At 46.5% G+C, this 23,077-nt stretch overlaps 1 protein-coding gene across 2 annotated transcripts; it reads right to left on the bottom strand.

The window, feature by feature from the left end:
* Nucleotides 1–288: 288 nt before the first annotated feature.
* LOC147648704 (uncharacterized) lies at nucleotides 289–17,600 on the bottom strand. 2 transcript variants are annotated; one of them, XM_086866589.1, is made up of 3 exons: nucleotides 17,429–17,593; nucleotides 7,917–8,046; nucleotides 289–2,369 (listed from the first exon to the last, which is right to left on the bottom strand). In XM_086866589.1, exon 3 carries the CDS (start codon nucleotides 2,249–2,251, stop codon nucleotides 1,526–1,528), a length of 726 nt encoding a protein of 241 aa, XP_086722715.1. In that variant the 5' UTR covers nucleotides 2,252–2,369; nucleotides 7,917–8,046; nucleotides 17,429–17,593; the 3' UTR covers nucleotides 289–1,525. The 2 variants fall into 2 exon arrangements, with proteins under 2 accessions (XP_086722715.1, XP_086722714.1); XM_086866588.1 differs by lacking the exon at nucleotides 7,917–8,046 and having other exon boundaries at nucleotides 17,429–17,600.
* Between the last annotated feature and the right edge of the window lie 5,477 nt (nucleotides 17,601–23,077).

Raw genomic sequence — 23,077 nt, 5'->3', positions numbered from 1 at the left:
GAGATTGGGGATTGGAAAGCAGGGATTGGGATGAGGTTGGTTGTGCTGGAAGAGACTGGGAGGAGTCTTGATGAGTCCTGGTGGGGCTGGGAAGGGACTGGGAGAGGGTTTGGGGGTCCTGGGGCAGTGGGGGGAAATTGGGAGGAGGCTGTGGGATCCTGAGAGGAACAGGAGGGGCTCTGGTGGGTCCTGGGGAGGCTGGGAAGAGACTGGCAGTGATTTACCAAAATAGCAATATTGATCCAGTATCAACATCAATCTGTTAAAGGACAAAAACCTCTCCAACAGTTTAAAGTTACAAAGTGGATGTTTAATCACAGCACTGGGCGAGTGCAGGAGTCACCCCTTAATACGCACTGCAAGTTGACAAAAGATTCTAGTGTCTATTTATTTACAAAAGTCTTAAATATCCTAAATATGAATACATATTCACAATGCTAACACCTCCCATTCCCCACTTTGGATTAAAATGCACAATAATGATTTTAAAAAGTCATTACGCCTGTGTGGTTGGCTCCCTAATCTGAGGAGGGATTTGTTTTGGTGAGGAGGGGTCATCAAGAGATGAAGGAAAACCGCTTTTCCTCACTCTGACCTTTCTACCTTTACAATGGTTGACATTACAAATGACATTTGGTACAACTCCAGTTTCCTCCCTTGTGACTTTGAAATGGGTTTCCAGATGTAAGGTCTGTGATCTTCCTGAACCCGTTTATCAGTTTCTCTTTTCTCATTATAAGCACAGCTGAACAAACATACAACGAAAAGTAATTTTTTACATGAGATTCATTATCTCAAATCTTGCTTCTCAATTAATCATTAACTCTAACTAGTTCCAGCAAGGCCTATCTCTAACTAATATCGCTTATTTTTCTAAAATTCTTAGTTTTTTAATATTATTATCTCCAAAGAAGGTTTCAGAGGGTCCTGGATGGGCTGAGAGACACTGGGAGGGTCCTTGGAATGGCCTGGGATGTCTGTGAGACGATTTGAGGGTCCTGACCCCTGCAGACCCCCCCAGGGATGATGACAGATGCTGCCCACAGCAAGAAGCTGAAGGGGATCGGAGTCTCCGTGTTGGGCTTTGTCTTCCTGGCACTGGGGCTCGGCTTCTGCCTGTGCAGGAAGGTGAGGGGGATCCTGGGGGTCGTGTCCTCCCCCCCCACAGAGTGTGTGTGCTCCCCTCAGAATCCCCCAAGCATGGTGTTACCGCCGTTTCTCCGCCCACACAGCTCCTGAGGCAAAAGGTTCTCGAGGATTGAAAGTCAACAATTCCCATTGTCATTCTGTATCCTGTTAAGATTTTCATTCCCCTGCTTTCATCCAGGTGCCCACAGGGAGCCAGGAAGATGTGGAGCCTCCCAGCCAGGTGTCTTCCCAACATGGATCACCAGGACCATGGATCACCAGGGCTCTGCCCAACGGGGGTCACTGGGGATCATCCAACGCCCATCCTCCCATGGGGGATGGAGCTGGAGCAGCGCACGAAGCTCTTCCCGCACTCGGGGCACTTGCAGGGCTTCCCTTACTGGTGCCTCCGTTGGTGTTGGGTCAAGTGAGCGCTCTGTGAGAAGCTCTTCCCACACTGGGGACACTCGTAGGGCCTCTCCCCAGTGTGGATGCGCCGGTGGACGGTGAGGTTGGAGTTGTGCTTGAAGCCCTTCCCACAGTCAGGGCAGCGGAAGGGCCTCTCGTCTGTGTGAATCCGCTCATGTATGAGGACATGGGAGCTGGTCCGAAACCTCTTCCCACATTGGGGACACTCGTAGGGCCTCTCCCCAGTGTGGATGAGCTGGTGTTTTCGCAGGTCAGAGCTCCACCCAAAGCTCTTCCCACATTCCAAGCAGGTGTAGGGCCGTTCCCCTGTGTGGATCACTTGGTGTCTCATCAGGTCAGAGATATCTCTGAAACACTTCCCACATTTCCCACACTCATAGGGCCGTTCCCCAGTGTGGATCACCTGGTGATTCCTCAGGTAGGAGCTCTGGCTGAAGCTCTTCCCACATTCCCCACACCCATAGGGCTTTTCACCAGTGTGGATCCTCTGGTGCTCAATCAGGTGGGATCTCTTTCTGAAACCCTTCCCACATTCCAAGCACTTGTGGGGCTTCTCCCCCAGCTCTGAGCTCCGGCTGGATCTTTGGACGTGTTCCTGGCACTGGGGGGATCTTTCCTCCTCGCAGCTCCCTGGGCTGGGTTTCCAGCCCCTCCTCATGCAGGATCTCTGGGGCTTTTTCTCCTCCTCTTCCATCTGGACACAGCTTGGGAATGAAAATTCCTGGTTAGGAGGAAAAGGAGAGGAGAGCGCCTTGGGCTGGGGGTTCCTCCATGCCCAAGTTCATCTCAGGAAGTCATTGGGCATCTTGTGTCTGTAACAAAGCAAAGCACCAAGATTCAGCCCAAACATCAAAACAATGATGAAAAACTACCCAAACACCAAATTCAGGAAAAAACCCCTCCAGAATACAAAGATTCAGCCCCTGCAAAAAAACAAAGCACCAATATTTAGCCCAAAAAAGTTCAGAAACACCAAGATTCAGTCCCATCAAAATCGTGGATCCCCTCCCCAGTCACCTCCAGGGCAACACTCCTGGGACTGCACATACAGGGAGAATGGAACGTTGTCCTGCTTCCTCTTCCTTCTCTCCCACCTCCTCCTGTGGCCCTACTCTTCCTCCCACTCCTCTTCCTCCTACTATTTCTCCTCCTCCTGCACCTGCTCCTCCCACGTGAATCCTTCGACCGTTTTGTTCTTCAAACCTGCTTCTCCTTCCCTTCTCCTCCTGCCCCCAGGCCCAGTACCCACTGCCGCCTCCCTCTTCCCCCCCAGTCCCACAGCATCCCACCGCAGGGGCACGGATGCAGCTGGGCCAGCTCGGCCTGGGGCAGCGCTGGGCTCTCGGCCGCTTCCGCCCGCACTCGCTCCCCACTGCAGCCGCTCCCGCCACCACAGCGCGGGGGGGCCCGGCCTTGGCGCTCCCCCCTCCCACCTCCCCAAATTCCCCTCCAGGGGGGCGCCAAGGCCCGGGGGGGAGGGGCGCAGCTGGGCTCCAGCTGGGGAACGCTGGCAGCTGCGGCTCTGCCTGGACACTGATGAGTCATCAGCGCCGCGCGCTCTGATTGGCTCAGCCCTGCCTGAGCCCTGCGCCTGCACCAAGGGGGGACACCCTGCTCCAGGGGGGATGGCCCCAAAACGGGGCAACCCCAGCAAAGGAACAACAACAAAGCCTCTTGACAAACTGATCCCCTCAACCTCATTGCACATAGGGCCAGGGACGTGGACATAAGGAAGTGACAGGAGGAGCCATCAGCTGCACAAAATGTTATGAATTGATGACACAGACTGCTGCTCAGCCAAGGTCCTGCTAAATTCATCAACTTCCGGAAGAACAACAAAGACTTAACACAGCCATCAATATTGTTAGCTATACAAAAGTGGGGTGCATTGAGAAGTCTGTACTTCTCCAGGACTTCAGCCAGTGGGGAAAGGGAGAGGGAGATGTGACCAAGAAAATTAGGATGAAAAGGAGGCTGTGTCTGCCAACAACTGGAGAGACCCCACAGGAAATGTCCCATGGCCTCTCCCTATTTTTATGAATGAAATTACTGTTACAGGACTCCTCTGTCTTCCTTGTGGACAGAAACCTGTGGGGATGTCAATTTTTCCACACACCTTGGGGCTCCTCCGCAATTCCTTCCACCGTCCGGGCCGGCGGGCAGTGAGTGCAGCTGAAGGGGCCTCACCCAGTTTGGGGGATCGGCTCCCTCGGCTGGCGGCGGCACCGGGCATTGATTGGGTACCCGAGAGTGAGCAGGAGACAGACGAGGGACGGATCAGGGCGGCTCTCAAGAGTCGGCAGGGAGAGAGCACTGAAAATCTCAGCAGTGACTACAGTGGCATCTTCAGAGAGTGAACATGGCAGGGCACCCAGGGAGGGGACAAAAGGGAAAGCCACAATGGGGTCCCAGCAAAAGGGATGAGGATCCCAAAATATCTCTCAAGGGTCATTTGGGAGCATGTGGAGGTTTTTTGCACATTCTCCCAGAGGGAATTAAGGACATGGACACCCAGGGGGGCAAGAAGGGAAGTCCAGAAGGGATTTAGACAACAGGGGATGGATGGTGTTGGTGTGCTGGGAAGGGATTGGCTGAAGGGGAGTGTGCAGGAATGTGCTTAAGGCAAGAAGCAGCAGGAGGAATCCATGGGATAAGAAAAATGATTATATATAAGAGGAAAAAGAGAAAAATACTGAGGATTGGAAGGATTTTCAGAAGGGTCTTATCCTCAGAATTTGCTTGCTTACTCAGATCCTTTGTATCCCAGTTTTCCAGGAGAGGAAAACAAGGAGGTGAGGATTTCAGGGGGTTTCTCTGAGCTGGGAGCGGCAGGAGCGGGCGCAGAGCTGCGGCACCGGGAGCACGGGCTGGGGGCCTGTGGGGAGCTGTGGGGCCGGGCCGGGGCTGTGGGGCAGCCGGGGCTCAGCGCCGGGCGCTGCCTGAGCCCAGCACCCCCCGGGCAGGGCCGGCAGTGGCCCCCGGCCCCCAGGAGGCTGCGGGACGCCCCGGCCGCTGCCCGGCCCCGTGGAGCTGCCGGCCCTGCCCGCCGGGGGGGCCGCCTTTGGACACTGCGGCAGGACAGGGACCGGCTCTGGGATACGGGCTGGGGAGGGGAGCCTCAGCACAGCCAGCACGAGGAAGGAACAGCTCACAAATGGCGATTAGACCTGCAAGGATCCACATGATCTTTTAAGCATTTCCTGCTGGGTCCCTGGAGAAAGGAAGGGTTTTGCAGAAAGCTCAGCAGCTGCCACACGATGAGCACCCACAGGCACTGAGGGGGCTGCAGCAGCGACAGAAGAAGCCCCTGCAGCACTTGCTCACAAAGGCTCAGCAGCTGAATGCAGCAAGGGATGAGCAAAAGGCCAAGCTGAAGGCAAAGGCCATGGCACACTTCCTACAGCCCCTGAGGGATCAAGCCCAGGGCCCAAGGGGGCCCCAGCACCCAGGGGACACCCTCGGCCAAAGCACCTGGCACAGGCATTGCCCTCCTGGCCAGGGCACAGCCCACCCAAACAGCCCCTGGCAAGGAATCAGCCTTCCAGCTGCAGGGCACAAGGACACTGCAAGCACAGACAGCAGCACCCTCAGCACCAGCAAGTCCAGCCCTTGATGGACACGCATTCTTAGCGGTGGCACAGCTCCCATTCCACCAGGGACCCACCACACTGCAGCCCTTGGGAACATCCAGGGTGGGGCTGGATCCAGAGGAGACCTTTCCTGATGGACACAGGGGCCTCTCCATCCACTCAGAATCTTACACCTAAAGGTGTTAGGGAATATTTTAGCTATTGAGGCACTAAGTGGGAAAGATGAGTGGGTGTGTTTTATTCAGCTACTATTAGCAGATGTGGGGGATGTGTTTAAAATGCAGGAATTTTTATTTGCTCACAATTGTGATTGTAATTTACTGGGATGGGATTTGATGGCTAAATTGGGAATGCAAATTAATATTGCCAAAGGGGATACAGAGGTTGGTTCTGCTGTACCTCTGCATCAAATGTCTGGCAGAGCCATGGCTGAAGTGAACCCACAAGTGTGGGCAGCCCCAGGGAAATTGGCAAAATTAGATATGGAGCCTCTCCACATTTCTCTGAAGCAACCAGGACAAGAGGTGTCCTAAAGCAATCCCCTGTTCCAAGGGAGGGAAGGAAGGGCTCACAGCCTGTCTGGGAGTCCTGCTCAAGGCACGGCTTGGGGAGCCAGGGATGGCTCCCTAGAATGCTCCTATCCTGCCAAACAAGAAATCCAATGGAATCCACAGAATGCTGCAAGACCCAAGAAGAAGAAATGAGATGATGAAACCGAGGCACCCCACACTCTCAGATCCTTACACCAGCCTCAACCAGGTGCCCTCCTCACACTGCTGCCATTCACAACTTGATGCAAAAGATGCTTTCTGGGGATCTGCCCACTTCCAGAGGATGCAAACACAATTCTGCCTTGGGCTGGCAACAAGAGGTAGAAGGGAAAATGCTCAAGACATGGACGGTCCTTCTGCAGGGATGCACGGAAGCACCGGCCTGATTGGGGCAAGCCTTGCAGGAAATATCAAAGGAATTGACCTCACCCCCAGGGACTGGCTTATTGCAGGATGTGGATGACTTGATCCAGTCAGAAAAACAAGGAGAAGAGGTAGAGGAAGCCTCTGTGAAATGGCTTCATTTTCAGGCAAAAAAGCAGCTTTGAGTAGCTGAAAAAAAAGAAAGGGCAAATGACAGAGAAAATGGTTAAATATTGGAAACAATTTTTGACTGAGGGTTTGTGGTGTATTGATTCAGAGAGAGTTCAGGGAATCTGAGAAATAATGTTTCCCAGGACAAAAATGGAGCTGGAACAATTCTTAGGATAATTAGGGAACTGCAGGAGCTGGACTGAGGATTCTTTGTTCTGGCCTGAGCATTGTATGACTTCTTTAGCCCCAGATAGCCTCAATTTTACTGAGTGGACATAAAGAAGAGAACAGAACTTAACAAAATGAAAAAAATAAAATGATTGATGCCCCAGCCATGGCTCTTCCAGACTCAGAAATCTGAATTGCAAGGGAATATTAAACAGGCCACCCCTGAGCCTGCACTGAAGGCAACGCAGCAGCAGCCAGGGCTCCCCAGCGGGGGAAGCCCCTGGGCCTGCCCACAGATCCTCTGCTCAAATCCTCGGCCTGGCCACCCTCCTTTGCCATCTCCAGCCACTGCGGGACAATCCTTGCTCTCACTCTTGCAGCTTCAGGCCTTTCTGTGCCTGCCCTCGCCACAGCTGCTGGGGAAGGCACCGGGACAATTCCACTCTGCCTCTCAATTGCACTCACACTCTGCCCTGCCTGGGATTAGAATATGGGAAAATAGACCAACTTGAAAATGGCTTCAATTCTTATTTCTCTGAAGGGACTTGGTTTGCATTTGCCTTGGGGAAAGGAATTTTAATCCTTCTTTTCCAGCACTCAGCAGAGATGAAATTAACATCTCAACAGATTGGGAATAGCCCAAAAGATTCCCCCCAAGATAGCGACCAGCAACAAAACATCAACACCCAGCAACAAACATCAACCAACATCTACCCCAGACCCTGCCCCAGGCACAGCTGGAGACATCTGGTCTGGAAAAGGCTGAGCAGGAAATCCAGGAGTGCCCACCTAATTCCCATCACAGGCACAGAAATCCGGCTGCAACAGGAAACCAAATCCTAACAGCTCCACACCTTCAAACCAATGAACATTAAACCAACGGATTTCTATGGGTTCAGACTGTATATAGTTTAGGAAACATCTATTAAATTTACATGTCTTGGAATGATTTTCTCTGCACACCCTGCCAAAGTGAGGAATTAATGATTTCTGTTGCACATTTTGGCCAGACTCAAGTCATGCCTTGATTTTATATTGTTGGAGAGTTTTTATTCATCTTGCAGTTTTGGTGACAAGACTACACCATTATTATGCTTTTCCTTAATAATCCTACTTCTATTTTGTTAGTTAGACTCGTAGTGCTGAGCCAGGGTTGGGAAAATCAGTTTTTAGACTTTGGGCAAGAAGTAGAAAAAAACTTTATTGCTTTGGATTTTTTTGGGAATGTGTGTGCGTGGCCGTTATGATTGCAAGAATTTGGTGTGCATTTTTGAATGTTCACCTTTACGCCTCAGTTTTAAAAACTAAGAGGTTTAAAGGTGACCCCCATAACTTGTAAAGAGATAGTATAGTATTTTTTTCTTCAAAAATGTCACTTTTGGAGTGGCCATATGTGAGTCATCCCATGGCCTCCTGGGAAGAGAAGTTTCATTCCAGGCAGCCAGGAGAGGAGCTTTAGAAATGCAAATTAACACTGATGGCCCAAAGCCTGCACAATGGACATGAGGCTTCCTACCTGCAGGGAACTGAGCTGATTCTTTCTGTCCCTCAGCCCAAGCTCTGCCTGCTTGCACAGATGGAATTTGCACAGATAAAGGCACAGCCCATTGTAAGGATATCTGACTCTGCAGCAGAAATTGGTTAAACTGCAAAGGAAAACAGAAAAGGAAGAATGTTGTGAAAACTTCACTAAAACAAGTGGGGGAGAATCATCCCTGTCCCCACTCCAACATGTGCTGTCTCTGTCTATGTTATATAGGGTGTATCAGACCACTGGGGTTTATTTGCTACCACAAGTTCAGGGAAATCAGTCAGGAATTCCAAGTATGTGATGATTTAATGAGAGAAAAGCTGACAATTGATGCAGCCCTGGCTGGAGGGAGCACCCAAAAAAGGGGAAAAGATGAAAGACCACCCGAACAAATCCTGCAACACCATGGACCAGACCCTGGGAACCCTGATGAATTCATAGCAGGTACCAGAGAAACCATTTCTCATTTCAATGGCATTATTAGATTACAGGATGTCATTGAAATAACACCAATCAGACAGCTCCAGCTCCTGACCTTCCCCTCAACCAATCCACTCAGATGAAGAACACAACATTTCACTATGGGTTGGGGTCAGATTACCTTTTAGTAGAAAAAGGAGAGGTTTGGGAAAAGTTAAAAGGTTCAAACTGCTGATGGCAAACAGATCAGCAAGGAGAAGGTGCAGAAACAGATAAAAAAGGAAATAGCAAAGCAGCTCATGTACTTGTCCAAATATGGAAAGGATGGGAATGGGACACACTTTTCTGGTTCCCTGGCAGACCGTGGGTTTAACAAATGCTGTTTCTCCTCTCATGTGCTACAGCAACTCTCATCTTTTTACCATGCACCACACCTTGCTGAGTGCAGCTCATTCAGCAGCTGAGCAAGGGGATGCAGGTGGCAGCCAGGCCTCCTGAGCCACAAACGGCTACAAAAGGACAGAGAATGAGGGCACTGAGAGCAATCCCAAAAACAAAGAAGAACCAGGAAGGAAAAACAGAGGCAATGAGAGAATCTGCTTGGAGATAGGGCCAGGGACTTGTACGTAAGGAAACAATGGGAGAAACCATCAATTTCAGAAAATGTTACTAATTGACAAGGACTGCTGCTCAGACCAAGTCCCGATACATTCCAGAATTTCCAGAAGAACAAACACTTCACAGAGCCATGAATTCTCCGGAAGCCCATCCGGCCGCGACCGTCTCCACCGCTCACAGCGTCCCTCTGAGAGAGGTGAGGTGCTTTTCGGTCTGCTCTAGTGCCTGCCGATAAGACACAGCCAAAGCTTCGCACGGTTGGGCTGGAGGAATTCCTGGTATTGCCCAGGCGCCATCTGTCAGACAAGTGCAAAAGCGTTGCAGGTTGGGCAGCAGTGCTGTGTGGTGTATTGTAACTGTAACATGGAGAAGCTTAAAGGGATTTGAGGTGGCAATGCCCCTGTACCACCTACTTCTCCTTTGGGGTGCTTATTAGCACATTGCAAACAGGGAAACTTTGGGCAAGGTTTACGTAAAGTTGATTGATTATTGTAATACATGGTGGCCAGGATATGACCTGGACTGTGGGGAAAAGTGGCTGAGAAATGGATCTTTGCAGTAGAACACCATTTTACAGTTGATGTTGTTCTGTAAGCCCGAGGGAAAGTGGGATGAAGTTTCGTACGTTGATTTGTTTTTCTATTTGTGAGACAAGCCAGAATGGCAGGCTGAGTGTGGATTGGTGGCAGTTAAGGCACGTGTGAGTGATAAATGTGAAGTCTGTGTAAAAGAAAAAGTTGTTTAGAGCACCTGGCATTAAAAGAAAGTTTGCATCGGGGGAAAGAGATGGATGTTGATTTACAAGTGGTTTCAGCAGAACCAAAAGAACACAATTTTGTTTTATCTGCCCCCACTTCACCCAATCCTATTTCACCTAACCCTATCTCGCCTAATCCCACTTCACCTTTCCCTCTTTATCCTCCTCTACCGCCTTCACCTGATCCTTCTTCTCCGGGAGATGATCCAAATCTAACCGTGATACAAGGAAATGTGAAAAATGCTGGGGAGGAAGAGAGCAGTAGCGGGGGTGATGATAATAAATCAGCGACACCGGTATCCCATCAGACTCGGTCACAGCTTGCTCCAGTTCTGGGTAGAACGGGAAAAGATTTGGGCAGACAAAGGCGGACTGTGATTGCCCCCTTGAGACAAGGAGTACGAGTAGAAGGGCTGGTGTTTGTGGAAGTTCCTTTTTCACCCGCAGACTTGATAATTTGGAAACAATCAGCTGGAACTTAGAGAGAAAACCCTGATAAAGTAGCAGGGGTGGTAAAAATGATTATGAAAACTCAGATCCAGTTTGGGATGATATACAAGGAAAAGTGGAGAATTTAATGGACTCTACTGAGAAAGAGATGGTGCTTAGAGCAGCCAAGGAGAAGGTGAGAGAAGATCTCAGAACTGGGGTGCTGACGGCGACTTTAGATGAGAACTTTCCAACCGAGGAGCCAGGGTGGGATCCCAATGCCTTTGGGGACATGCGGAGGCTGAAGAGATATCAAGAGTGGCTCCAGACAGGGGTTGGGAATGCTGTACCTAAGGCTATGAATTGGTCTAAATTGTATAAGATAAGACAGGAAAAGAAAGAATCCCCTGCTGCATTTTTGGAAAGGCTTAAGGAGGCAGCAAGAAAGTATACAGATCTTCAACTAGAAACAGAACAGCGAATGTTCAGCTTGTGTTCATTTTTCTTGGGCAGTCGCAGGATATTAGGAGAAAACTGCAGAAGTCAGAAGGAGAAGATACAAGGAATTTGAATCAATTACTTGAAGTGGCTTGGAAAGTATACAGTAACAAAGAAAAGGAAGCTAGTAAAAAGCAGCAGCAAAATCTTTTGGCAGTGATCCAAGGAAGAGAGAATCCAGGTTTCAGAGGATGTGGCAGAGGTGGTCGTGGACTGGGGAGGGGCAGACTTGGCAGAGGACGAGGGGGATGGGTTTTGCCAAGATTGGGGTTAAATCAATGTGTTTCTTGTAGACAAGAGGGGCACTGGAAAAATGAATGTCCAAATCGGTTTAACCAGGGCAATCAGTTCAAGCAGAATCAAGATGCTTCCAAATTAATGGTGCTGGGGGAGTACAGCAGCTGACTAGAATCGGAACAAAAACCAATACAAGAACCTTTAGTAACTATACAATTGGGAGATAAAGAAGTAAAATTTCTGGTGGATACAGGGGCTACATATTCTGTGCTAAATGATCTAAAAGGGCAAGCTGGAGACAAAACAGCAACAATAGTTGGAGCCACAGGGAAGGAGGAGAATCGACCATTCCTGCAACCCCTGGATTTGTGCTTTGGAAACAAAGTGTTAACACATGAATTTTTAGATATGCCTGAGTGTCCAATTCCACTTTGAGGATGAGATTTATTAGCAAAATTTGATGCAGTGATAACTTTTGAAAACGGGGAGCTTTCAATGAAAATACCTGAATCAAAGACAGGACAAATCTTAATGATAAAAGAAAAACCAGTCTCTGCTATCCCTCGGGAAGTAGAGGATGCAGTAATTCCCTCTCTATGGGAAACAGACATACCAGGAAAATCTAAGTTGGCACAACCAGGACATGTAGAATGAAAAGAAGGAGCAAAAGCTGTCCAGGTTAAACAGTATCCCATAAAGCCAGAAGCACGGCAAGGAATAGTAAAGATTATTGATAAATTTTTGAAGTAGCAAATTTTAGAAGAATGTGAATCAGAATTGAATACACCAATACTTCCAGTGAAGAAACCAAATGGTGAGTACAGACTAGTACAGGATTTGAGAGCAATAAATGGAATAACTAAAGATATTTACCCAGTGGTAGCTAATCCCTACACATTGTTGACATCTGTGAAAGAGAAATAGAAATGGTTTACTGTAATTGATTCAAAAGATGACTTTTTCTGCATACCACTTGACAAAGAAAGTAGGAAACTGTTTGCCTTTGAATGGGAAAATCCAGACAATGGAAGGAAAACTCAGCTCACCTGGACACGACTCCCACAAGGATACAAGAACAGTCCAACCCTATTTGGAAGTCAGGTGGCGAAGGAGCTGGAGATTTGGAACGAGAATGGGCAAGTACCAAGAGAACAATACCTGCTGTTACAGTATGTTGGTGATATACTGACAGCTACAGAAGAGAAAACAACCTGCATAAAGGTAACAATTGAAATTTTAAATCAACTAGGAATGGGAAGATATAAGGTGTCTAAAGAAAAGGCACAAATTGTCCAACAGACTGTGATTTACCTGGGATGTGAAATCTCACAAGGGCAATGTAAGCTGGGTACTAACCGTATTCAAGCTATTTGTGCTATTCCAGAACCCCAGAACCTGCATGAGCTGCGAGTTTGCTTTGGGATGACAGAGTGGTGCAGCCTGTGGATCATGGACTATGGACTAATTGCAAAACCCCTGTATGAAGCCCAGAAGACACAACCGCTTACCTGGGGCAGACCACAGAAGGAGGCCTTCCTCAAACTGAAGGAGGCATTGACAACAGCTCCGGTGTTAGGATTGCCTGATCTATCCAAAGATTTTCAGCTGTTTGTGCATGAAAGATCACACCCAGCACTGGGAGTGCTGACCCAACCTTTGGGAAGCTGGAAAAGGCTGGTAGGCTGCTTCTCCAAACAACTTGACAACCAACGTGAGTGCCGGATGGCCTTCATGCCTGCGGGCAGTTGCAGCCACTGTGATGCTGATCCAAGAAGCCAGGAAACTCACGCTGGGTAGAGACATAGATGTCTATGTGCCACACATGGTGACCACTGTTTTAGAACAAAAGGGGAGCCATTGGCTATCTCCAAGCAGGATGATGAAATTCCAGGCAACCCTAACCGAGCACGATGGTGTCACATTAAAGACAGCTAAACCTTCTGAATCCAGCTTTGCTCCTTACCAGCAAACACATCTGCCCAACGAGCAGAACTGGTTGCTTTAACCAGGGCATTAGAGATGAGTGAAGGGAGCAAAGTAAATATCTGGACTGATTCAAAACATGCTTTTGGAGTGGTGCATGTACATGGGGTACCGGGGAAAGAAAGAGGACTGCTGTCTTCTAAAGACACACACATTAAACATCAAGATGCAGTCCTGCAATTAATAAAAGCAGTACAAAAGCCCGAGCAAGTAGCAATCATGCACTGCAAAGCTCAACAATCAGGAAGCTCCAAAATTCATGAGGGAAATCGGAGAGCAGACTGGACAGCCCGACAAGCTGCTCGAGAAGTGAAAACTGCAATGGCATTGATACCTTTAAAAACTAATGTATCTCAATTCAATTTACCTCCAGAACCAAAATATTCAATAGAGGATGAGAAATTGGGACACTCACTGAATGCACAGAAGAATTCAGAAGGGTGGTATGTGACTACACAGGGACAAGTAGTGGTACCCCCCTTGAGAATGAGAGAAGTTCTACAAATTAAACATAACAAATGTCATTGGGGTGCAGAGACACTGGTGAAATTCTTAAAACAAAATTTAATTTCAGTACGGATGTTAACAATGGCAAAATCAGTAATGTCAAAATGTGAAATTTGCTTAAAGAACAATCCAGTGGCTAGATGACAGGCACAATTAGGGAAAATACGGGTAGGAGTAGAACCAGGAGATTATTGGCAAGTAGATTTTGTAGAATTAGCAAGAACTCGAGGATACAAATATCTATTGGTAGGGGTTGACACATTTTCAGGATGGCCAGAAGCTCTTCCCTGTCACACAAATCAAGCAAAGGAGACAGTCAAGTGCTTACTGCAAGAAATCATTCCAAGATTTGGGGTGCCTCTAGGAATATCATCAGATAGGGGCCCACATTTCACAGCCACCGTAGTGAGGGAGGTGAGTAGGTTACTGGGAATAGCTTGGCATCTCCATACACCATGGAGACCCCAATCCAGTGGGCAGGTAGAGAGGATGAATCAGACATTGAAGAGGCAAATCAGCAAAAGATGCCAAGAGGCTAAATTGCAGTAGCCACAAGCTTTACCAATAGCACTGCTGAGGATTCAGATAAAGCCTAGAAGCGGGATGTCAGTCAGTCCTTATGAGATATTGGATGGGAAACCATATGAATGCCCTGAACCTAATCCAAATGTACATGTTACAGGGAAGCAAGAGGTGTAGAATTATTTTCTGTCTCTTGGAAAAGCTCGAGCTCGACTTCGGAGCACCCTTGTGTGGAACAGGCCGCTGACTCTTGAGAATCCAGTTCATGACATCCCCCCGGGAGATGAAGTGTACGGTAAAAGCTGGAAGGAAGAACCATTAAAAGAAAGGGGGAATGGACCCTATCAGGTACTGTTAACTACCTTGACAGCAGTCAAAGGAGCTGGACTGGATCCCTGCATACATTACACCAGGGTGAAGAAGGTTTCCCCTGCACTGTGGACTGCACAAACTGTAGGGCCAACAAAGCTGCAGATAAAGCGGGTTTGATTGTTTCAAATGTCTAGGTTGCTAGTGACTGTAAAGGTGATTATTTCATGGCCTTTAGTGCCATCAGTTGGAATCAATGTTACCTTGGGATGTGAAATGCAAAAGGATCAGCTCACAACTCTTCATTTGACAATGAAGAGGGATGTGGGGGTGCAGCCAGAAACACAAGTGATAAAAGTCTCTAATACTATTCAGGCAGAAAATGGGATGATTGGATTAATTCAAGATTTGGCCAACATGCAAAACACCAGCAAAATAACTGTCTGTCTGCCAATACCAAAGGCAGCAAGAGACCTAATAAATTGGGGAATTAGAACATCAAAATTACCTGAAATACAAAAGAATAAAAATGAAAATGTGAGCTGTGTACTGCACATAGATTACGAGTACCCAAATAACACAGTGTTTGAAAATGCTGTGAAGCCAAAGTATTCATCTATATGGGATTGTCATGAAAATGGAGGAAAGTATGAACCAAAACTAGGCTGGTATGGGGGATTAGGGAATTATGGATGGTGTTATGAAAAGATAGCAAAGGTCATTAAAGAAAAGATTCCAGTATCAAAGTGGAAGTGTGAAGGACAGGAAGGAAAAGATCGGGCTGAAGCTTGGGACAGTGCATGGTCAATGAGTGTGCTTCAGAAATTCCAATCTATGGCAGATAGCCCTTGGTGCATTAAGTGGGAAGGCTCTGAAAATGAAACAGATCCAGGGGTATGGAACACTGCAACCAGTAGTAGAATGGAGGCAGACAAAGTGAATTGGTGGGTATGGAACAAAGCTTAGGACTGTACTTCTGATGATGAAGAAATAAAACAAATGCCACCACTTGTGGTAGCCCTGCAAATTGGGTGTGCCTGCAGAGGAAACAAACACAAACAAGGTGAAATAAATGACAAGATAGGACAAGTGATCCAAAAGGTAATATGTAGCACAAGTACAGTTCAGAGTCCAGGCCAATTTGGTGGGCAGCAAGCGATGGCACCTGGACAACACATTTGCCTGAAGGTGAAAAAGTAAAAGAGATTACTCTAGGCCTCCCCACCTTATGCCCAATTTGGAAAAGGTCCCCATTCAAGGGAGAACATGGACATCTTCAAATAAGAACGAGACAAGAACTTCAGGAAAACAAAGCGGAGGATGAAGAAAGATGTCAGGAACCCTCCAGTAGTGTAAAATGTGAGTGGGCCCTGGAATCCTTGTTTGGTCCAATAGCAAATTATAACAATAGAAAGATGTTGTACAAACTTACAGGCCAGGTAGAAAGATTGGCAAGAGTTACCAAAGAGGGATTTAGAGCTAAATGTACAATTACAAGCCACAACTAAAATGACCCAGCAAAACAGATTGGCTTTAGATCTGTTATTGTTGAAAGAACACGGAGTATGCTGGTACCTAAAAGGACAAATTGATCACTGCTGCATCCACAGCCCAAATGGAACTGCAGATGTAGAGCACAACATTAATCCACTAAAACAAACAGAACATGGAGCACAGAAAGAGAGGGAAGATCTGACCACAAGTTGGGTAGATAAAAGTTTTGAATGGTTAGGATGGAATGTGAGCTCATGGATCAAATCTATTCTTGAGAGACTGATAATCCTACTAATTGTGTTCTTAGCAATCTGGTTAATCTGTGCAGTTCTGAAAGGAGAGAGAAAGAAAAGAGTATCCTGGAACCAGAAGATAATAAAGGCACTGACATGGGACAGAGATCCACATCCGCATTTGTCATCTCCAAGTCCTCCAGAGTGTAACAACGCTTATGACAACTGTGGATTCGAAGATGAACATCAAGTATAAACACAGAAAAAGGATGGTATAGAGTGAAAGCATTACACCTATTATAGTAAAGTGAAATACTTCCAAAGAGGAGAAATATGTTACTATGGGGTTAAATGTTTCTGAAAATGTTTCTTAAAACCATTTTTAATGTAGGGGCAGGCCACAGGAATGCTGGGTATTAGGGATGGCCTAGCAAGCTGAAATGCTTACGGTAATGGGAACTGGTACTTGGGGTCTCCAAGATACCCACCCAGAGATAAGATTCGGACATGTTCATAAAAGGATGAGCTAACTCTCATGAAGCAATAAAGTTAATGAAGCAATATTAATGAAACAGTATTGATAAGGTTGTTACAGTGATTACTGCTACAGCTGAAATTGTAGAAATATGTGCACTTTGGACAAAGACAATGGAGCTAGATTTGCGTTGCTGATACCCCCAGTTCCCCCACGCTTCAATAAAGCACCTGCATATAATCATTCGGTGATTATGTGTGTTCCTGAATGCTAACAAAGACAGATCAAAAACTTCCAAAACACCAAAAATCTGATATCCCCCCAAAATACAAAGATTCTGCCCTCACAAAAAAAACAAAACACCAACATTCACCTCAATAAAGCTCAGAAACACCAAGATTCAGCCCCGGGAAAATCGTGCATCTCCCTGCCCGGGCACTCGCTGCATGGGGGGTGAGGGGGGCAATGAGGCCGGGCCGGAGCAGGGGGTGCCTGAGAGAGGCCCCGAGCCCGGCAGAAGCCCCTGCACAGCCATGCAAGTGGCTCCTGGCCGGACTCGGGGATCCCCCTGGCCATCCCCGCTGGAGCAGCCTGGTCCTGAGGGACTCTGGCCCCTGCGAGGGACCCCAGGCTGCAGCAGGACAAGGATTCCTGGCCCTCAGGGGGAGGCAGTGACATGACCTGACTGTGACCCCCATCCCTGTGCCTCTGGGCGGGGAGGGGGACGGAGAGGGGCACAAAGTTAAGCCTGGGAAGGAGGGACAGCTGGGGGGAAGATGGATTTCCCTAGGAATTATTTTATTTTTCGTTTTCTTGTTCAGACATGTTTGAGAATAAATTCAATTAATTTCCCCAAGTCAGGTGTGCTGTGCCCGTGACCAAGGATTAAACTGTCCCCACCCTCATCCCGACCCCCGAGCCTTTCCTTGTGTGTTCTGCTCCCCGCCCGGGACAGGAAGGAGAGTCACAGAGTTTTGACCTCTTTCCGCCATGCCCTGCTCCATCCCGGACTCACCCCCAGCTCGCAGCGCCCTCAGCTCCCGGGCATCCCGAGCTCCCGGCGCTTCAGCGCAGCGGCGCTTCCTTGGCCTCCTGCCCGGGCCGGGCCCAGCGCCGGGGCCTCTCCTCAGCCCAGGGGTCCGAGAAATGGCGGAGCTCCGCCCAAGGCAGGCGAGGCCGTGCCGTGTGCAGAGCCCGCCGCTGGCTGCCATTGGCTGCTTCTGCCGTCACTCGTGGTTCTGGCGCGCGCTGATTGGGCAGAGCGGGGACAAGCCCGGCCCCGCTGGCGCCTCCAGGGCGGCCATGGGGGCAGGAGAGCCGCCATTGCCGGAGCGTCTGTGCGGGCCCGGCAGCGGCGGCAGCAGCGGCCGGAGCCCGGTGAGGCGGCGGCGGAGCTCGGAGGCGGCCCCAGCGCAGCGTTCCGGGCCCAGCGCAGCCACCTCCGGCCTCCCGACACGAAGCGGGACGAGCCAGCGCTGCTCCGCCACCGCCTCCTGCCGAGGCCCCAGCGGCAAGGAGACCGCGGGCAGCCGCTCCCGCAGCGCCCTCAGCCCAGGGCCAACACGGGCCGGCCACGGCACAAGCCACCCGCCACAGCCCCTGCTGCCCCCTCCCGGGCCCGCAGCGAGCCCCGAGCCCCCGCGGCTCCCACCTGCGATGGCCGGGGCCGCCTCCGAGCTCCGCCGCCGCCTCTCCGGTTGTTATCAATGAAATTACAATTTTGACAACTAGGTCCCTTGGGTTAATGGCAGTTTAATTAAAAATGAATACAATTTAGTAAATGGAATAGTAATTTCGTATAAAACAATACAATTTAGTAAAAGAATATCATTAAGCAAAAAATTCACGATTTATATATATAATTTGCCCGTAATTCAGTACGATTAAAGCATAAGCAAAACCGACCAGGGTACGTGGGGTGCTTCTCACCCCACCTCACATACAAAACAAAGCACTTCAAGCTAAACTTATATACTGTATGCTTATACATATTCATTCATGTTTCCCATATGTTTTCTCCTATTTCTGATTTTTTTTTGATTTTATGTCACTTTCCTTCACGGCACATGTTTCTCTTGTTGTTAGGGGGTCTTCAGTCTTCTTTTGGGAGTCTTTTGGCGAAGGCTTCTCCTCTTCCTCATTGTCCTTTGGATAACCTTACAGGTTTGTGTGTGCGTACTAAGCGTTGTGTTATGTTACTCTACTAATTAGTCTGATATTTACTGATTTTTAGGCCCAATGATTAAAGTCGTTCGAATTTTGTCCATCTCAAGGCCGTTTTGGTCATGAGACATCACTTATCTTCTAAACTACATCCTGTACCTCAATTTTAACATGTAACATCTGTAAAGGGGTACATCTGCCTCATAACACTGATTCTTTTGGTTGTTTCTAATAATAGCTTTCCAAATAGTTACAATTTAGTCAGCACGAATCAATTCCATTTATTATAATCCCCCATTTCTCTTTTTGATTACATTTATTTGTGCCTTTTTTAAAAAAAAACATAAACTTGAATCTTAATTTTTTTATCTTCTCAATAATTTCAGTTCTTGCATTTACTTTATTTTCATTTCTAATTTCTTAACATTTTTCATGCTGTATCAAGCTTTTTGCACTCTCTTTCAAATTTAGTTAACTTTTATTTTTTGAGCTATTATAGTTTCTTTTTGTTCAGTATTCCTTGAATTACTGAATGGATTAGTCTAATAAGGCATGAAATTACACAAAATAGAAACAATAATCTTAATATAAAACACTATAGCATAAATTTTAACATTTTCACTAAGTACTTCTAAAAAGGTTATCTCACTAATCAGTCTTCAAAATAAAATTCTAGTTTTGAACTGGTATATATATCCTTAGCAATTTTTGTGATGGCTCTTCTATAATCATTTATACAACACTCAGATTTGTTCAACTTTCTACAAACTACCTCTTCTTCAGCTAACAAATACTCCAGGGTAATTCTGTTTTCATAAACAAATGCTCACATTTGTGAATGTTGCTTGGCCAGCAGCTTTAGGGCAGTAGAGGTTTGGTTTGAAACAACTTTAACTACTGTCTGCAGCTTTATGAACTGATTCAATAGATAGATTTGGGTTCTATATCTCTAAGATCCATCTGCAGCTCAAGTGGCTGGGTCATCTCTCTGCAGGCCATTTGTCTTCATTTCTGGTTTCTTCTTGCTTTTGGAAAGTCAAGGTTCAAGTCTCTTTTATTGTTTTTAATGTTTCATAAAGTGGTGTTCCTAACATATTGCTCCTGGACCTCAGTATAACGAAGAAGGAGGGTCATATAACTCTTAAGATACAGGTTCTTTTTCACTTTTGAGGTAATTCACTGTATGCTCTTTGCTCACAAATTTAATATATTCTATCAGGGGCTTTCCATTTGTTACTTGTTGTACCTGGTTGTTCCAAATGTAATTTTAGGTCACTTATGGATTGGTAAGGGTTAGCTCCAGAACTTTTACACCAGCACAAATCAACATGGTTATCCTGCAATTACTTTCTTTTTGTTATTCTCTAATATCCAGCAGGAGTTTTTGGTGGCCAGGTGTTAGTATTATTATCTGATACAAACTGTTTTATTTGATGATTCAAAATTTATCTTCCAGGTCATTTTATTGTCTTGGAAGTTTGAGTAAGATTTCATTTTTAAAATTGGTCTGGAGCTAGACTCCCACTTTCCCACAGCTATTTTTTTAGCTATTTTAAGTCTTCCACAAATTTAACATTTAAATAATTTTAATTCTATAACTACTTCTTGCATTAAACCTAGAAAATTATTTTAGTTAAGGTTGGCCAATCTCAGTTGCTATACTGCTGTTTCAGCTGTTCACACCACTTACTCATTTTGTCTAATTCTTTCCCTGAGATTTTTTTTATACTTTTACAAAATTACTGTGATTGTAACAGACAGCATTAACATATGGATGTGCCACAACCACAGATTTTATCTTGTTTTTGCATTTGTCACATTTGTTTGCATTTATCACATGGATCAGAATTATTGTGATTTTGTTTTTGCATAGTTTGTTTGCTCATTGTTTGCTTTTGTGCTGCTTGTTTTAATATCGCTTGTTTCTTTCTTATTTTTTGGATTCTGTCCCATCCTGCTTTATGGTTTTGGCCAGTTGCCAAGGGTATCTTAATGACCACAGTGAAAATAATCCTCAGGAGTTTTCACTCTCTACCTTCCTCAAGGCCCCTGGGGCTGCAGCCAAGGGCCGAGGTGCCAGTCTTCTTGGTAGCAAAGTTTATACCCTGGGCTCTGGTCACTGACACGTTTGGTCTCACTGCTACCCTTGGCCTCATAAGGTTCCTATGAGCCACTGCAACTCTGCTTGTTTCAAGGATGGCACAGATTTCACAGCACTGTCTTATCTCTCTCTCTCTTAGGCAGTTATTTTATTTTTCTTTTTAATTTAAACTACTAAAGCTCCAGAGATGTGCCAACTACAATAAAAGTTAATTTTACACAAATTCAGTTAGTAATTTATTAATAAAACTTTAATAAACAGGGAATTCTTTTAGCAGAATTTTTGCTGTTAAATAAATAAAACATTTAGTCAAAACCATTTATATTTACTATACAAAATATTGGAAAACAAACATTTTAAAAATACGGAAATTTAAGATTCTGTGAAAAAAACCTGTGCTACATGTTTTTAACACTTAAAATGCACATAACACAAGTGTAACACACCATTTAGATACTATATATTCATAAAATATGTTTGTGCTTCACAGACTCTGAGCAAGGCAGAATTTGCCTTTTGAATGTGTAAATATAATAAACCAAACCAAATTAATGCCAGGTTGTAACAAATGGTCAGTCGTGTTATATGTTAGAGTTCACTTGGCACAGCCAGCACTGCACACTTTTCAGATAAATGGGATTTAGGTGGTGCTGCTGTTTCTATTTCCAGCAAAATATCTTTAGGTGAAGGAACAGTTTTACCTCTTTTTTTTTTTTTTTTTTTTTTTTTTTTTTTCCTTTCTTTTTTTCTGCTACTTATTAGTTTATAAAGGATACAACAGATAACTCTCGCTTTCTTGTGTTTCAGTAATGAATTTATCTTTCCCCCCACCCGGGGAAGCTACAGGGTAGCACAGTCGCTCTCTTCTTGATTAAAAGGTTCTTTAGAATTTACATACTGATTTAAAGCTTAACAAATCCAATCTTTAAACAATCTAGACTTTGGCCAATTCAAATTATATTTTGGGATAATTTCCTCTGTCTATTTAAACATATAATAATTAATTATTTTCTGCTTGTTTTTCCTCTCCGGGATTCCCATGTATCCCAAACTCACAACATCAATCCTCAGTGGACTGTCCTGAGGAATGCTCCCCTCCTGAGAAACCCCCTCACGGCTCTCAGATATTCCGGGCTCCTGCGAATTCCCTTTATAATTCCCAGCCCCTGGGTTCAAGGACTTACTGTCCCTTGAGCCCATCTCTGGCACAACCAACCAAGAAATCTCCGCTGCCAGGAGAATCTTGATCCCCCTCCCTCACTCCGTGGTTCAGCTTCCCCCCTCCCTCAATATTACTCTGTTGCTCTATCCCGTCTTTTGCCAACTACTCGCTTCCTGTCTAATTTCCTCTCTTTCTCCATTTCTTTTACCCCTCTTCGACTACTCATTTCTGGCCACTTCTCTTCCCAATCCCTCTCAGCTGCGTACTAAAGTTCCCAACTCTTTTCTCTTTTTAAAGGCAGCTGAAGCTGCCTCAATCTCTCTCCTCCTGAGTCCCTTCACTCAGCGATCAGATCACTCCCTTCTCCCCGAGGGCTTTCCCGTGGCTTTTAAGATTGGGCCTCTCCCTCCCGTCCCTGGCGGGGATTTTCACTCGTTCTTCTCTTTCACTGCCCTCCTTTCCCGGCCGGTCTCCTGGCGGCGAGCCGAGAAGGCGGTGCGGCCGGAGGTCTGCACTCCCTTTGGGGGTCCGGGCTGCCCAGCCCGGTCTCAGAGCCTGCACACACACACACAGGCACACAGCTCCCCCCTGCCCAGCCCCGTGGCACTCACACGCTCCGTTTGCCCGGCGCTTCTGCTGCACAAGGCCTTTTACAGGCACCTTTATCTCTGGCCGGCACTCTGCGGGAGCTCTTCTGCACGCCTCCTGCAGCCAGCTTCTTTTGCTGCTGCTTTATCCTCAGTGGAACTTCTATTTCCACGGGAGCGCGATCTAACCTCGGCACCACCTTAAAAAACTGGTGGGGAGCTCCTTCCCAGGATTAGCCGTTCTTCCCCTAGATTGGAGTTCCCGGGATTTGGCAACAAATTGTTACAAATGACCTTCAAATTTCCAAATAATCAACCTAATTAATTGATAATATACTTTAATAAATTGGATAGAAAATAATAAAATAATACAATTTCGTGAAAGCATACAATTTAGTAAGAAAGATACAATTTAATAGATATATTCAGATTTATATTTATATATATTTATATATATTTATATATTGACAGAGACAGATATAGATACAGATATAGATATATAAAGATATATGTGTGTGTGAATATAATTGGCCAGTGGTTAAGGCATAAGCAAAACCGACTGGGGTACGGAGGGGGTTCCTCACCCTGCCTCACGTACAGAACAAAGCACTTCAAGCTAAACTTATATACTGTATGCTTATGCATATTCAT

This window comes from Cyanistes caeruleus, chromosome 31 (genome assembly GCF_971803275.1).
Source record: "Cyanistes caeruleus chromosome 31, bCyaCae1.hap1.1, whole genome shotgun sequence".
Taxonomy (NCBI): Eukaryota; Metazoa; Chordata; class Aves; order Passeriformes; family Paridae; genus Cyanistes; species Cyanistes caeruleus.
This window is presented reverse-complemented; position numbering and strand designations above follow the sequence as displayed.